General features: G+C 47.1%; 1 protein-coding gene across 9 annotated transcripts in view; it reads right to left on the bottom strand.

Annotated features, from left to right (window-relative positions):
* Nucleotides 1–16,234, bottom strand: part of LOC146205934 (oxidative stress-induced growth inhibitor 1-like) — a 148,011-nt gene that overhangs the window by 28,356 nt on the left and 103,421 nt on the right. For 7 of the 9 annotated variants that reach the window (XM_084590600.1, XM_084590598.1, XM_084590599.1 and 4 more), the window contains one exon: nt 12,837–12,948. In XM_084590600.1, the coding sequence (XP_084446726.1) occupies nt 12,837–12,890 (54 nt within the window). In that variant the 5' untranslated portion in view covers nt 12,891–12,948. Of the gene's footprint in view, nt 1–2,995; nt 3,652–9,993; nt 10,455–12,836; nt 12,949–16,234 lie in introns of those variants that run through there. The other 2 variants (XM_084590605.1, XM_084590595.1) reach the window with 2 other exon arrangements.

Below are 16,234 nucleotides of genomic sequence, written 5' to 3'. Positions count from 1 at the left end.
TTGCTGACAAGGGAGCAGCAAAAGAAAATAAAAAAAAAAAGCATGATGGGAACAACGCCATGAAGAGACTTCAAGAATAGTTCTCAGAATATTGGCACCATGTGACGGAGGCGCGCTCCGATACGGCAGTCGGACTGAAGGAAGCACAACCGTGCCAAGAAAACCGACGCGCGCAAGTAGGTTGGCGGGAGAGCACTTGTTTCATAATTGACGCAACGCCGCGCGTCAGCTGGCGTGTACAAGCCGTGCAAGAGCGCAGTGCCATGCCAGGAGGGTAGAGAAAGCAGTGCGGAAACAGGCAGCACCTGTTCCGCTTCGTACGGCCGCCATACTTTCTCGCCAGTCAAGTCGCGAGTAGACCCACCGTGCGACAGCACAAGACGACGAGCAGTGGTCACTACAGGATACGCTAACTACCGGGATGTCCATTCCGCGGTGCGGACGAAGAGGGACACACATTCTGCTCGGCTGAACAGCCCTCAGCTTGTGCAATACACTCGAACTACAATGCACTGAAAGTGAAGAAAAGTGAGCCATAACCGTGTACCCACAAACTGCGGCAAAAAGAAAAAAAAAAAAATGTCTGCCAAACGATACACCCACTGTTAATTTTATGTGGATCCATTAAGTTGTTCGCCGTTGACAAAGAGGAGCGGAAGTGCTCTTGACGAGAACATATTTGCCGACTCGTATGCGTAAATTTACTGCCAGAGCGAAAGCGTGCGTGTAAAAAAAAAATAATAAAAAATAAAATGCTTGATAACAAGATAGTTGGTTGAATACTTAATTACTGAGCCCAAGTTTAGCGCCAGGACAGCAGTTACGGCGTCCAAAGACCAGCGTGCATGCCGTAATCGCCTTCCGCGCCGCTGCCATCAGCACTTCGCGATCTTCGCAATGGACGCTACGCGAGCCAAAACTTGAGCACGAAAACAAAATCGGACAGAAATGCAAAAAAAAAAAAAAAATAAAAAATAAAAAAAAAATAAAATAAAGCAGGAAATCTCAAAATAGCCTGAACTGCAGTTAAAAATGTAACAGATGTCAGGGTATTCAACATTTATAATTCGTCCCACAGCCTCGAACGTGGCAGACGAGTCAGATGGACTACAACAGCACCCGAATGCGAAAGTTAACTATCGACGGACGCAAACTGTAATACCCAGCACAACTGCGCTTTTCAGACTCCTTTCTGCTTTTTTTGACAAATAGGATGACGACGGATCGAAAAGAGAGGACGTGTTTCCAGGCAAAAATAATTACATACTCCTAAAATACCGAGAATTGGGCTATAGGTGGCGATTCATAGTGGTTCACCGCGCTAACACTTAGAACTACAAGAAACACAACAACACAGAGCGCGAACTTCCCAAGCAGCACGAACATTGGGCCCAGTGTTGGTACTACGTCGGTAACGACTGGTCCTACATTGACCCGGACATTGCCAACACCGTATACCAACACTGGGCCCAAGATTTGTGCTGCCTGGGTTACACCAGTTGAAAGTTCGCGCTCTGTGTTGTAGTGTTTCTTGTCGTTCTATACTTCGTCTCACAAGATAGGAGCACAATTGCAAGGGCTCCTCTACATTTCGCAGTGCTGCAGCTAAGTGCCTCTCGCCTCTCCGCACTATAATAGAGAATTGTGCTCGTACTGTCACCCCCGCCAATTTGGGGGGCGAGAGGCGCGTAGGAGCACAATTGCCAATTGCAGTGCGCGTGATCCTGATTGGACCGGGTTCCCCTGCCCTTCGCAGTGCTGCAAACATCTTGTGAGACGAAGTATAGGTGTTAGCGCGGTGAACCACTATGAATCACATACTCGCCCGTATCGACAGCAGGCGCTCCCGGAAAGTGGCGCGGCAGTGCAGTACAAGCGCAGTTTGCGTACAGCCAATCAGGTTCACACACGAAGGCGCTCAAGGGTCAAGCACAGGCACCAGCAGGGAATTAGGATTCATTTCCCTGATGTCATCTCTGCCGAGCACTTTGCTGCACAATCATCTTCAAGGACAGCCATTCGCAGTGGAAGGTCGCGATGACTCGCTATTTAAGTCCCAGTCAGCAAACACACTGCACGCAAGCCGCGAGAAAGCGCCAAGTCCACGACGCACGGACAGGGGGAAGGCAGGATGCGTCCTTAAAATTCGCCGCCTTATTTTTCGCTTCAAAGCTTACGAGCACGCGTTTATGAGGAGTCAAAAAATAAAGAATCAAAGGAGCGGGAAATGCGGGACGACGGAACCCTAGCTGCCCAAGGCAGAGCAGTTTGGTACAATGACACATGTCTAAGCATATCACAATCTAAAGACTTCTGAACAATATTCGCAGCCGCCAGTTGCACCCAGTTCTGTGTGCAACCGACCACAAATCTTGGAAGGGAGTGCGCGCGTGCTGTGTTGCGAATGAGGCCGTGACCCGCCGACATTTGAAGCCCGAAGATCATGTGCGAGCACACTTCCTACAGGCTTCAAAAACACATGCATATCCCACGGAGCGCATTCGTTGCGTACTCAAATATACCAGTCCGCTGCCCTGCATGTTAATGAAATGGAGAGTGCCACGCTTCGTTGTGATAACGCCATTTTTGCCCGGAATGGTTCGTTTGGTTACCACAAATGCTGCCGCAAGTGACTCATTCCAAAGGCTGCAGTGCGCTCCATGTCAGCAGCAAGAACAATATAAGCTCTCAAATCGACGCAGCGTTCAGAACCAGAGCCTGCTTTCTCTCTATAACGCGCTCAAATGTGATGTCTGTGGCAACGAGACTGGTGTACGAAAAATCATTAAAGAAAAAAAAAAAAAAACTTTCGTCGAAATTTCTGCGCGATAATGACAACGACGGGGGCTGCGCGACTAGACGCAAAGTTATACCCTGGAAATGAAAATTAAGTGGCAATAGAAAAGACAGTGAAAATTTGATTCCCTGAACTGTTTAAATAAGTAGGCATAAGCACGACACGCAGACTCGTGATTAACACTTTCGGCGAATTTACCTGCAGGTGTACACTCCGTCCAGGGGAAGATGCGTAGCGGCTGCGCAGAAGTGTGCTTTCACGCGCGCAGCATGAAAAGGAGCAGAGAGTCCGCGGTGCGAGCCGGCCGGTGAGCAGACGGCGACAGTACCGCTCTTCCATTCAGCGCGCCGCCGTCCGAGGCGCTTCCTCCTCTCCCTCGGAGACGCGGCGGCGCACGTGAAGACCGCAAGGACGGATCGCCGCCAGATTGCGGGGCTTTAGCGCCGGAGTTTCACTACCGCCTCTTTTTTCCGGAAGCCCTACGTGCGCTACGCGGACAAGACCAGTGGACGACGACGAGCGGCCCGAAGCCAAAGGTGCGAAAAACCACGCCCGGAACAGCCGCCGGCCGCTGATATAACAAAGGCAAGATGCGCGGGAGGCGATAAAAAAAGACGCGGGCTCTTCCTCCGCCCGATAGCGACCTCAGGGCAACCGCCGCGCCGACCTTGAACGAGGCCCGTGCGCGGGCATGTGAAGACGCGCCGATGAAAAACGGCCCAAGAAACCTTGGCGCGAGAGCTCAGGAGCGGACCCGAGAAAAGACGGCGGCGGTGGACAGCACTGAGGGAGAGCGAATGCCACGCACGATCCGCGTTCGACGGGGCTAGCTCCCTGTTGACCGACGTCTGCAAGGTTTGCAAACAGACGCACGTGCGCGACAAATAGCTCTTTGCTGAACGAAATCAAGAAGAACCCAGACTTGTGTACGCCCATCTAACGACCCGTTTTCAGTAGCGTGCCGGCGGCAGCATTACGCTTGCAACGACAGTCCCGCAAGGCCATTCATGTGACAACCAACGCCCAGACACCTGGGGCAATTACAGATCATTAAGTCATGCCTTCGTGCGTGGCAAGGGCTGAACGAAAAGGAATGATCCGAGTGGTCGGGAGATAAAACCACTGGTCCGCCACTCATGTGTTCCAACGGAAGGCTCGTCAACAGGTCCATTTGTGCACTATTATGGAACAGCAGTCGTAGAGCCTCGGCGCATAGAATACACAAAGAATGACAAAACGTAAGAACCGGCTGCAAATACAATGTATATGCAATGAGTGGCGTAGACGCGTATAAATTCTATGCTGAGCGGCACACGCATAACAGAGGGGTAAAAAAGAAGCCAAAATTAATGAATGATGGTGATCCTTTAAGAAATGGCGTGATATAAGTCCGGGATGTATGCATCCCGGACATATATATCACCTACTTTTAACCTATAAATCGATGTCATTTTACACTGCACACACGGTGTCTCACTAAAAAAAAACTAGAAAAAAAATATCCTTAGTCGAATGCGCGCGTTGTCCGAAGTTCAAACCGACAAAATGAGTTTGGAAGTTACCATCTTGTCGATTTAATTTCTACTCTTCAATTTACTAAGCAATTGGACTTTTTTTTTTTCTTTTTTTGCAGACACTGGATAAACGGCGAACAGCGCATACAGAAAGCCGCGGAGCACAAAGACAACACGTGCTGATAATTTGCGAAGAGACGTCTTTGTCCTTTGCGCTTTATAAGTTCACAAAGCTTCAGCGCACTACTACAAAAACTTAAATCATCAAAATAGCTGTTGCGCACTCGGGGGCCTCATGCAGCCAGATATTTGTGTCAGGCTTCTTCTCCATGCAGCTGTGTAGACGCATCCTCGCCCAGAACCACCAGCTTTCATTTGCGAATACAGGTAAGGGAACCTGAAGTGCGGATGCGTACGTTGTTGCAGTCGTTCCACTGCGCGCGTATACAGCTGCAGCCGACAGACAGCTCGCATTCCGAACGAACAAAGGTCGGTCCGGATCCCGTGAGCTGCCTCTTTGACATGTTCTTGGCTACAAACGCGAGCTCGCATTCCGAACGACCAGAGGCGAAGGCCTGATTGATTCAATTGATAAAATGCCTAGCTTAGATGCTCTCTGTTAGCTGACGCACGCCACGAGTGGATTAAACAACGCTGGCTTAGACAGAGCGCGAAATCAATGAGCAATAAGCATATGCAGGGGGCGTGGAAAATCAGTTTGACACAGTTAAGCTTGAAGCTGTCGATAAGCTACTGCGTCAAAGCGATGCGATTGGCATATCAGGAATAAAACGCGGCAGTGTCAGCACATCGTCTGTGCCGCGTGGTGGAGTGTCCAAAAAGTTCTCGAGCAAGCGAATGGGCGTGAAAGAATGCGTGCTAAGTTCGCAGTCTTCGACCACACAGCGAGCGAAGCACGCGCGCACACCGTGGCATAGAACGTACTATACGGCGAACATCATGACGCGTTTCACCGTGCTTCACTCATTACCATGCAACGGCAGGAACAAAGCCACTCGCACGTGGGGCCATGCCCGACATACTCCTTCGTTCACTCCTGGTGCAATGCTGAAAAGTCCTAATTAACTACACTTGAAAAAGGCCAATGACGATACATGGATACATATGAGTGACCGATTCGAACGCAACGAGATGGCGCCGGCTAGGGGAAGATTTGCGTCGATCTGGTTAAAACAGCTGCATATTACTAACTATGCAAAGTGACGCGAAAAGGGATAAATCTTGCTTGTCGCTTTTTGTAAAGAGCGCGCAGAAAGTGACTCGGCGTGAATGTATTCCCACATCGGCGTCAGCGCCTGTCGATCGTGTTTTGGCAGTTCTTATTTGCACTAAAAACACAGCTGTCATGTAACTATATTCCTTGCATTCACCCGTTGATGCGCGACCTTCTTGCGTAAAAGATGGAAATTCAGCAAGTGGTATCAGAGGCGGATTTCTCCGGCCTCTTGCGAAGAGTCCCACCCGCTCAATGCGGGCGGTTATTTGGCAATCGCACGAGCACGCACCGGAGCACAAATGTAATGTCCGAATCGTCGGCGCCGAGGCATTCTGGTGATTGTTCAGCTCGAGCGCGTCCCTTCCCTGCGAGTCGGTTGAGGCCCGGCGGCAGTTGCCTTCGCATGCACACCAGCCTGGCCATTCAAAGAGAAAGCAAGAACACTCGCGACCGACAGTCACGTGTCCTGCACCGTGAAAGCTTGCTCCCGACCACCGGCATACTCCTGAAAATGTTTGCAGTGCATTTTCGAGATAGAGGAGAATTCCTGGTAAACAATACTGCAAGCTGTCCAGGATCAAACCTGCTCACATTCACCTGCGTGTCCCGTTCATTATGTGTTTAGTATTCGTCTTTTTTTAGCGCACTGCACTATTTCAATCATGTCTCTGTACCAACTCGCCCAACTTTATACCTTACCACCTGCGTTTCACACAGCCAGCGCAAAGAAAAAAAAAGAGAAAAAAAAAAAAAAAAAACAAACCTAATTTCGTTTGCTTCGAATTCAACAAAGAGGCGTGGGGAGTCGAAAAACAAGTACAGGAGAAATCGTCACGTGCTCGTCGCCTCCCGTCCGGCTCGTAAACAGGAATGCATCTCGTTACTCCACCTCATGCAACACAATAGGCAATGGGACGCCGCTTGCGACGCGCCATCCGGACGCGGGGCCGCCGTGCGAGATGCGACAGAGCGTTCTCACCTTCCGTCTGGCGACGTTTACCCACGGGAAAGCAGTCCGCTGACAGGAAGGATAAATACGATCTCGTACGTTATCCAATCGCAAAAGTGGAGGGTCAGACACAAAGCTTGCTGTATCTCGTGCGCATTTACGCTTTGCTCTGTCACGAGAAAAACTATTTCAGATCGGGGACGTTTCTAATTCCCGCGCTATCGGGAAATAGAAACTGCTGATGGTTAAGCTTTGGGTCGGATCGACAGTGTGCGTGCCGTTCATCTGATTCTCGCTGACTCGGTCGCGTTGGTTTAGTTAACGACACGGGCCAATCGCTAAGAACCACATACCTAAGCTAATACGACCAAAATAATGAGAGTTTATCTGCTTGCTTATTTTTTAGCTGTTTATTACGTCTCATACTTTCAGGCACGGAGGGCTATCGCACAGGAGTGGCTAGTGCACAAAACGCGGTGCAGTTTTTTTTTTTTTTTTTTTTTTTTCAGTAATTGCGCCGACGGTAACAGCGATAGAGGCAGCCAGGGAGGTAGTTCGAGCCGTTACTTGAGCGTGAAGTAATCGAAGTAGATATTGGTGCGGAACGTTCTGACTGCCGCCCTGAATCAATGATCTGTCCGTGCAGTTTCGGTGTCAGAACACTCCTCGAAATTTTCGGAGCGCAGCTTCCGCCGTCTTTCTCGCCTCCTTTTAGTCTCTCTCCCTCATTTCTTTTTTTTTTTTTTTTTTTCAACCAGCGGCGTACTCATTTCACTTCAAATTACGCGGTAGAAAAACCCCGTTCACTTAAAATTAGAACATGCTGGTTCATATGCTTATAGCCTTCTCATCGCTTTCCTCGCCTCTGTCTGCTTCATAAACTATATTATCTTCATCCTTTCTCGGAAGAAAACCGCAAGTCACACCTGGCATCGATCCTATAAAGAAAGTAGATGTGCCATCTTGTCGTGGCAATATGCATCATTTGTTTTTACCACGAACTGCCGTTGAGTAGAACCGCCTTGCCACCTCTACAGTCTCTCTTCGTGACAGCAATAACTTCAAGATCGCCGTTCAGAGCGCCTTAAAGCTCAATTTCTGTTCTTTACGTTACGTGATGATAAAAATAATTTCAGCAGGACCGCCGTGAAACCATCCTTTATGTATGTATATATATATATATATATATATATATATATATACGAACCTTGAGAGTGTTCACCAGCGCCACCCTCAAGGTTCGTATACAGACAACATAAATACCCAAGCAAGTAGCAGGGGGGACAGCGGCCGATGTAGCTCAGTTGGAAGAGCACCGGACGCGATATTCGGAGGTCGTGGGTTCGGTTCCCACCATCGGCACGTTGTTTTTTCTTCTACATTGTGTTTAATTATCTTTCCCCTAAACAGATTACATTACTAATTTCTGTGCTTATCCAAGTAAACATTAAAAAAAAAAGACATGAAGTACCATCCCCAACGCTTTCCTTGGCCTCGCCGACTGTGTGTGTATATATATATATATATATATATATATATATATATATATATATGCACACACACCCCCCGCCGGGGTGGCGCAGTGGTTAGGGCGCTCGACTACTGTGCCCAAGGACACGGGATCGAATCCCGGCCTTCGTGGCTGCTTTTCGATGGCGGCGGAAAGCTAGGTGCCCGTGTGTCGTGCGATGTCAGTGCACGTTAAAGAACCCCAGGTGGTCGAAATTTCGGCTCATAGCCTGAGCCGCTTTGGGAAAGCGGCTCATAGCCTGAAAGCGGCTCATAGCCTGAGCCGCTTTGGGACGTTAAACCCCACAAACCCAACCAACCAACCAACCAACCAACCAACCAACCAACCAACCAACCTAAAGTTTCCCGTGTGCGCGTCAGCCGGCGCAAACGCAGCTATGGTTGAACGCCCTCAGGGTGGAAGCCCCGGAGTTGCACCGTTTCCCTATGTGCAACTCGCTGCCAAAAGCCTAGTGAGTGGCTTTCAAAAAGAAGAGGGGGGGGGGGGGGGGAAGTAAATTTATCTGCTTGGCCGATAAGGAGATTGAACAAGCTGGCAGACACGCAGAGAAACGCCGCCGCTGCGTCAAGAGGTGCCTCTGTCTCCCATTCAGACGAAGATTCCTATCGGCCTTCCTCCCATTCACGCGCCACGTGCCCGTCGGACGCGCAGCAAGGATGACTACGAGGAGCGCCGTTGCGACACACGCCTTCTTATGTCCGCCGTGAAGGTCGACGCGGTCTTCCGCAAAAAGCGGCTCTCGCGTCAGCAATCGCGACGAGGTGACTTCGCAATCGCAAACGGAGAGTGGGACTATTGGTGCCCGAACGGGGACACGAGGCGAGCGCGACGTATTCAAGGCACGTTCAGAAGGAACTCTCTTTCCCTCTCTTTCTCTCGAAGTGGCTCTCGCACCGAATGTATGAGGCATGTGCACACAAATTGGGGAGAGATAGTGGGCTAGCCTCTCCCGTTCGTGAAAAGGACGAGGGAAAATAAGACCGAAAGACACGCCGTCGCCCCGCCAGAGGCAACGATAAGAAAGCTTCGCCCAGGTTATTACACCAAGCAAGGACAACGCTCCTCACCGAGTCCGGCGAAACCGCTCTTAACAGGAGCACAACGAGCAGCTGTCGGGAGCGCACTTATGAGTGCTTCAAGAATGTGCAGACCTTTCACTACGCTTTTTTTTTTTTTATTTTCTCGTCAAGCGCAGCAAGCTGAGGAATGACCATGACCTGCAATGAGCGCCGCGAAAAGGCTATAGCGTTGGAGACAGAAACAAAAAATACAAATAATAAACCTCCTTGATATCTTTAACTCCGAACTCGCTCCACACAGTGAACTTCTATTAAAAAATGTCTCGATGAACTTGCGTACGCAAACACTGATCTCGACGTCCACGTAACAGGACAAAGACCGAAGGTACCACTCAAATGGGTTCTCGCTACACTATATACCCATTCCTATTTCGGGAATTCTTAATTCATTCTGCCCATCGTCTGGGATGGTACAGAAAATAGGGTGAATGGGAGGGGGGAATGAGGAGAAGCTGACACGTAATTCTGAAAGCTAGGCAGAGCTGCCGAAAAACGTGAAGACGATATACATAAACTGGAGAAGAGGGCAGGGGGCGGACTTTAAAAGTGACAGCCTGACCGCACAGAAATCTTATTACTCCCGCCTACATCACGTGACCACGGGTGGCCCGTTTTCCCGAGGGCGCCCACCCTCCTCTTTCCCAGAGCATCCCAATCGTCCAGGACGACCTGGATCATATCCCCACTGGTCAGGAGAAATAGCCCATTACTGGGCAGTAACATACAAATCAACAGACAATATCACACACCCCGGGGAAAGTCCCTCACAACGCTATCAGAACCATTGCTGTAGAACGCGATTAGGCCGGCATTGGCAAGTTATTTCTCATCCCGCGTCACAGCTACGGCGCCGCGAAAGAACGGAACAAAGTTAACCTCGGCTCACCGGTATTCCTCGTCGCGCATGCACAGATGGAGGTGGGCGGTCTGGCGACGCTTCCGAAGGCACAGCGCGCACTGACAAGCGTCAGGCTCTCCGCTCACGAGTCGCGGTGCTCAAACAGCGATATCCTCCAGATGAATTGTTAAAGCAGCGCCATCAATCCAACGCAATCTAATCACACGTGCCAAGGACGGCCGAAGCGCAAGCGCTCACCGCATCGGCGTGCACCGCAATGCCTAATCGATCACGTCATTCAAGCGTGCGGCCTTGTGTTCGCAATCGACATGAAAGCACCGGTGCCCCTATCGACTGGTCAGATTAGACTTGGTTTGCTCCGGACAAAGTTCGCAGGTCCTCGCTGTGCTTGAAGATCGCGGGTCCTGGCAGTGTCCGGATGTAGCGCTAGGAATGACGGCACCGCAAACAGATGTCCTATACGGCGAGCGTCGCGCCATATCGCAGAGTGCCTTTTTGCAGCGCGAACACTATTTCGAGCGAGCGCGATATGCGGTGCGGGCGGGAGCTTAGTGCGCGGTTTATCGCACAAAAATCACACGATCATCACGCTACCTTCGCGCGAAATCTGCACAAAGGCAAGGTGCTGCCCCCCATGTGTGTGTGCAATGCTGTCGGCGCGACTGGATCGACATTCAATATAACATAGGCGGCGAGCGCCGAAATTTTTCAGCTTGAAAATATGAGAGCAAAGACACCACTTTCTTGAAACGGCCCACAAGCATTACAAGGTGAAAAAATCGCAGTAGTTACATTTACGAGAGCGCTTCCTATAATCGGCTGGGAAAATAATCAGATCTAGGCGCGGTTCATGAAAAACCATGGTGCAAACGTTTTCGTATATCTATGCCCCCAGTGTACTTTCGATCGCTACGCTGACGTTACAAATAAAGTATACAGGTTTGTGGACGTACCCGTTATAAATGGGCAACCCTCTTCCGTTGGAACCCGCTGTCTAAGGGAGAAAACAGATAAAGCACACAGTGGATATTCTAATGATTCACTGCAGCCAACAGACAAGCGAAAATTCCAAACCCCGCTTGTACGTTGGAGCACACGTATGCAGCACAAACTGCAACGCGTCCGTAAACGGATAGTTCATCCCCATCTCTCTTTTTCATGCCCGACAAGGAATTCTGCCAAAGCTCGCGCATGGCGTTCGAATAGAAACCGCCCGAGGTCCAAACTTTCAGAGTAGCGTTACAGGCGCTTGTCTTTCAGCCGGAAGCTCGTGACAACGCAACCGTTTCGGATTCGCGAAAGCAGTCGCGTCGCCACGTGAGAGGAACATGAACGCCTTCCTACGCTCGCCACGAAAGATCTGAGAGACATGACACTCTATATATGTCACCCTGACACCCTATCAGAAAGAACGACCAGAAGAGTCAGAAAGATCTGGAACCTTAATTATTGTGTTCGGGGCAGTTTCAGCACAAAAGTGCGCAGAGAGCGCCTAGAAAAAAACTGACAGTATGTGAGATTCCCCGTCACCAGGCGGTGGAACATTTCTCGTTGAAGTTCAAAAAGATTTGTCATATGGAGAGCTCATTCTTAGACGAGCTACGACGGGTAAACTGTGCAACTTTGTAGCTGCCTTATGCCGCCAGTGGCAGTAGAAAGGTAGAAAGAGTGGCTGCGAAAAAACTATGGTGAAAAAAGAAAAAGAAAACGACCGAGAATAGAACAGATGCGCTGCACTTCGCAGCGTGATTTAATAGGCAGTGGTGGAACGCACGGGCGTACGAATAGCTAGCGTGTATATAAAGTCACTGAAACCCGCTACGATTTTCATGGTTTTTATACAGCCAAAAATTGAAACAAACAAAAAAAAAAAAAACAGAAACTCAGTACACCGTGGTAACTATATTATCTGCGCCACTATATGCCGCCGTTTCCGAGCCAGTATTGCGAATCACTTAATTTAGAGAAGTAGCGACTACGTCATCGAGCAGGACAAAGATGGCTGTGAAAGTGGGCAAAATAAGCAGCCTTTCGGAGGTTTGATACGAGTTTGAATCGCTGCCAGATTTTCACGAGGAGGCCCGAAGTGGCTCGGCACCCTGACGAGGCCCGAAGTGGCTCGGCACCCTGACGAAGCTATGTCGCTCCTGTGGCGTCCCTAGAACCGCAAAGGCGCCTTCAATTTCAAAACACAACAGCGCTAAATATCTCCGAGAGCGACTAGGATCACACGCATTCGCTCAGCTGTTTCGGAGGGGCTTGTGCAGCTTCGGGAGCGAAATGCTCATGCAGTGTGAACCGATATACCCGTTTGCGATGACCGGGGGGAACGTAGGTTGGCGCTGGAGCAACTGAGAAAATTGCACGTTGCTTGGGCTTTCAAATCGCCAAGCAGTATACCAAGGCAATGAGAGACGCCATAGTGGAGGGCGCCGACTAATTTCAATCCTGTGGAATCCTTGAACGTGCACAAACAGGCGCTTTCGCATTTCGCCTGCCGCGGCAGGGATTTGATCCCATCACCTCGAGCACGCAGCCCGGTGAACAATGGAAAAAAAAACAAAAAAAAAAAAAACGACTCTTCATCATGGGTCACGAATGCGGCGATACACATTTGTGCGTACTATTTGCTAATAACAAGGAAGGGAACTATCTTATCTTCACTATGCAGCCCTAACGAAGACAATCGATCTGTAACATTCCTTCCTTCACACAGAAATGTAAGCCGTGAAATATTCACAGACAGCGGTGCAAATTAGGTTTCGCTGGCGGCCCAAGCATGGTCCGCAGGGGGTCATCGGGTCATGCAGCAGAGAAGATCGCGCACCTGCAGCCCATGCACTTAGGTACAACCAGGATCGATTACTTACCTGATTATGAGCAGCAGCCGCGCCGTGCTGGTGGTCCACTGTCAGCCGCGCCATACACTAGACGAAAATCGTGTTGCACCGCCGTGGTGTCGGAAGCAAGCGTTGCAGGTACCTGCGCGACAGAAAGAGAGAGGATGACGATGATGAAGAAAGGAGCGCTTATTAACAAATTTAGCTCGCTCTCTGGCGTGCAGTGAAAAGTTAGAATAAAATTACAATTAACTAATTAACACTTATTACCTGATAGCTGCATTTAGTGTAATTAATTAATTGAAGCCTACAATTAATCCAGTGCAATTATACTAGACATAAGCTACGCAGCCACTATGAGCATATTATGTACGCATTCCGTACACGGCGTGTATAAGCCAAGCAATGTAAATATAATGCTATGCATTAGAAACCAGAGCTGCTACGCAGGAAGCATTAGTGCCGAACTTTCGATTGTGCATACCACCTCATCAAAATTGTATTCTTAATTTTTTTTTATGCCAATCTGAACATGCTGGCGCCCTGTGGTTTTGTCCTTTCGATTCTGTGCTGTGCCAGAAACAAATTACTGCCGAGGGCACACCCGACAATTCAGCGTACACTCAAAATTTCATAATATACGGGGTTCAATATATATATATATATATATATATATATATATATATATATATATATATATATATATATATATATATATATACTTTCGCGAACAGTCAGCCACAACGGTCGTCAGTTGCATGACAGTCAGCCTAATAGTTAGCTAGTTATTTAAACAACTAATGAATATTTAATGACAATCTGGCGGACGTCAGTTGTATCACAGTCAGCCTAACGCGGTAAAACGAGATTAGATCGATAGATCGATCGATAGATAGATAGATAGCGACTCAAGCTATGAGTGATGCCGTAGTGCAGGACTCCGGAAATTTCGACTATAGATAGATAGATAGAGATAGATAGATAGAGATAGATAGATAGATAGATAGATAGAGATAGATAGATAGATAGATAGAGATAGATAGATAGATAGAGATAGATAGATAGATAGAGATAGATAGATAGATAGAGATAGATAGATAGATAGATAGATAGAGATAGAGATAGAGATAGATAGATAGATAGATAGATAGATAGATAGATAGATAGATAGATAGATAGATAGATAGATAGATAGATAGAGATAGATAGATAGAGATAGATAGATAGAGATAGATAGATAGATAGAGATAGATAGATAGATAGAGATAGATAGATAGATAGAGATAGATAGATAGATAGAGATAGATAGATAGATAGATAGATAGATAGATAGATAGATAGATAGATAGATAGATAGATAGATAGATAGATAGATAGATAGATAGATAGATAGATAGATAGATAGATAGATAGATAGATAGATAGATAGATAGATAGATAGATAGATAGATAGATAGATAGATAGATAGATAGATAGATAGATAGATAGATAGATAGATAGATAGATAGATAGATAGATAGATAGATAGATAGATAGATAGATAGATAGATAGATAGATAGATAGATAGATAGATAGATAGATAGATAGATAGATAGATAGATAGATAGATAGATAGATAGATAGATAGATAGATAGATAGATAGATAGATAGATAGATAGATAGATAGATAGATAGATAGATAGATAGATAGATAGATAGATAGATAGATAGATAGATAGATAGATAGATAGATAGATAGATAGATAGATAGATAGATAGATAGATAGATAGATAGATAGATAGATAGATAGATAGATAGATAGATAGATAGATAGATAGATAGATAGATAGATAGATAGATAGATAGATAGATAGATAGATAGATAGATAGATAGATAGATAGATAGATAGATAGATAGATAGATAGATAGATAGATAGATAGATAGATAGATAGATAGATAGATAGATAGATAGATAGATAGATAGATAGATAGATAGATAGATAGATAGATAGATAGATAGATAGATAGATAGATAGATAGATAGATAGATAGATAGATAGATAGATAGATAGATAGATAGATAGATAGATAGATAGATAGATAGATAGATAGATAGATAGATAGATGGATGGATGGATGGATGGATGGATGGATGGATGGATGGATGGATGGATGGATGGATGGATGGATGGATGGATGGATGGATGGATGGATGGATGGATGGATGGATGGATGGATGGATGGATGGATGGATGGATGGATGGATGGATGGATGGATGGATGGATGGATGGATGGATGGATGGATGGATGGATGGATGGATGGATGGATGGATGGATGGATGGATGGATGGATGGATGGATGGATGGATGGATGGATGGACGGACGGACGGACGGAATATAGGAGCGCCCCCTTTGAAACGAGGTGGTAGCAGGTGCTATCATGCTCATTTTTCTCCCTATATCTTTATTGTTTTAGATTGGCTAATTATAACATCATTCTATTTATTGAATTTTTGTTTCTACATTACTAACATTATGTCACTTTTCTGCTCTTAAGCCACCAATATTCCAGTCGTTTTTTGCTAGCTTCCACCGCAGGTTCATTCACCCGGCCACTGGTATCTCTAAACCCCAGAGTTTCAGGAACAGTGATTGCGCCTGCATCAACTTCCGGATGGATACCATTACATTCGAGTATAATATGGTCAATTGTTTCACTGGAGTTACCACATACAGCACATGCGTCATCTTCATTGTTAAATTTCTTTTTGTAGCCGCGTGTTCTAAGGCACCCTGATCTAGCTTCAAAAAGTAGGGCACTGCCTCTTGAGTTATCAAAGAAGGCTTCCTTCCTGATCTGCCTTTTCCACTTTCAGTATAATTCCACACTCTGTTTCTTTTCCATCGAATTTATCCAATTTTGCTGTACAGGAAGCCCAGGAAGCTCAGTGCCCTGCCCTCTGGTGACAAGCTGGAGTGTCTATGGCCGGCGCAACTCGAACTGCCTTTCACTGCGTCACGCACATTACCTTCCTACGGCGCAAGGAAAACGCTGGTCGTTGCTATAACTGTGTCTTATAAACTAGGACTGTCCGTGCTAACTGAAAATTACTAATTAAATTCGCTTATTTTACATCTACTTAGGATGATTTGTACTGAAAATAACGTCCAAAATTATTACTATTACGAAACCCCTCTATTTAGGAATGTGTTCGCTTGAAACACTCGACCTATGAGACTACAGGAGACAGATAACCCCAACGAATAACACGATCATTTAAGCCACACGAAGAGTTGCTCTCTTATGCGGAAGTGCGAACAGCAGTTCGTAAATGAACTTTGCAAAAAAAAAAAAAAATCGAATGCAGGCGATAAAGAACGTATACAGTGAATTGGAGAAGAGCCAGGTGCTATATAGCATTACAAGAATCAGTAGAGAGG

This window comes from Amblyomma maculatum, chromosome 1 (assembly GCF_055883805.1).
Source record: "Amblyomma maculatum isolate TAMU_Amacu chromosome 1, ASM5588380v1, whole genome shotgun sequence".
Taxonomy (NCBI): domain Eukaryota; kingdom Metazoa; phylum Arthropoda; class Arachnida; order Ixodida; family Ixodidae; genus Amblyomma; species Amblyomma maculatum.
The sequence above is the reverse complement of the archived record's forward strand: the minus strand, read 5'-3'. Positions and strand labels throughout refer to the sequence as shown.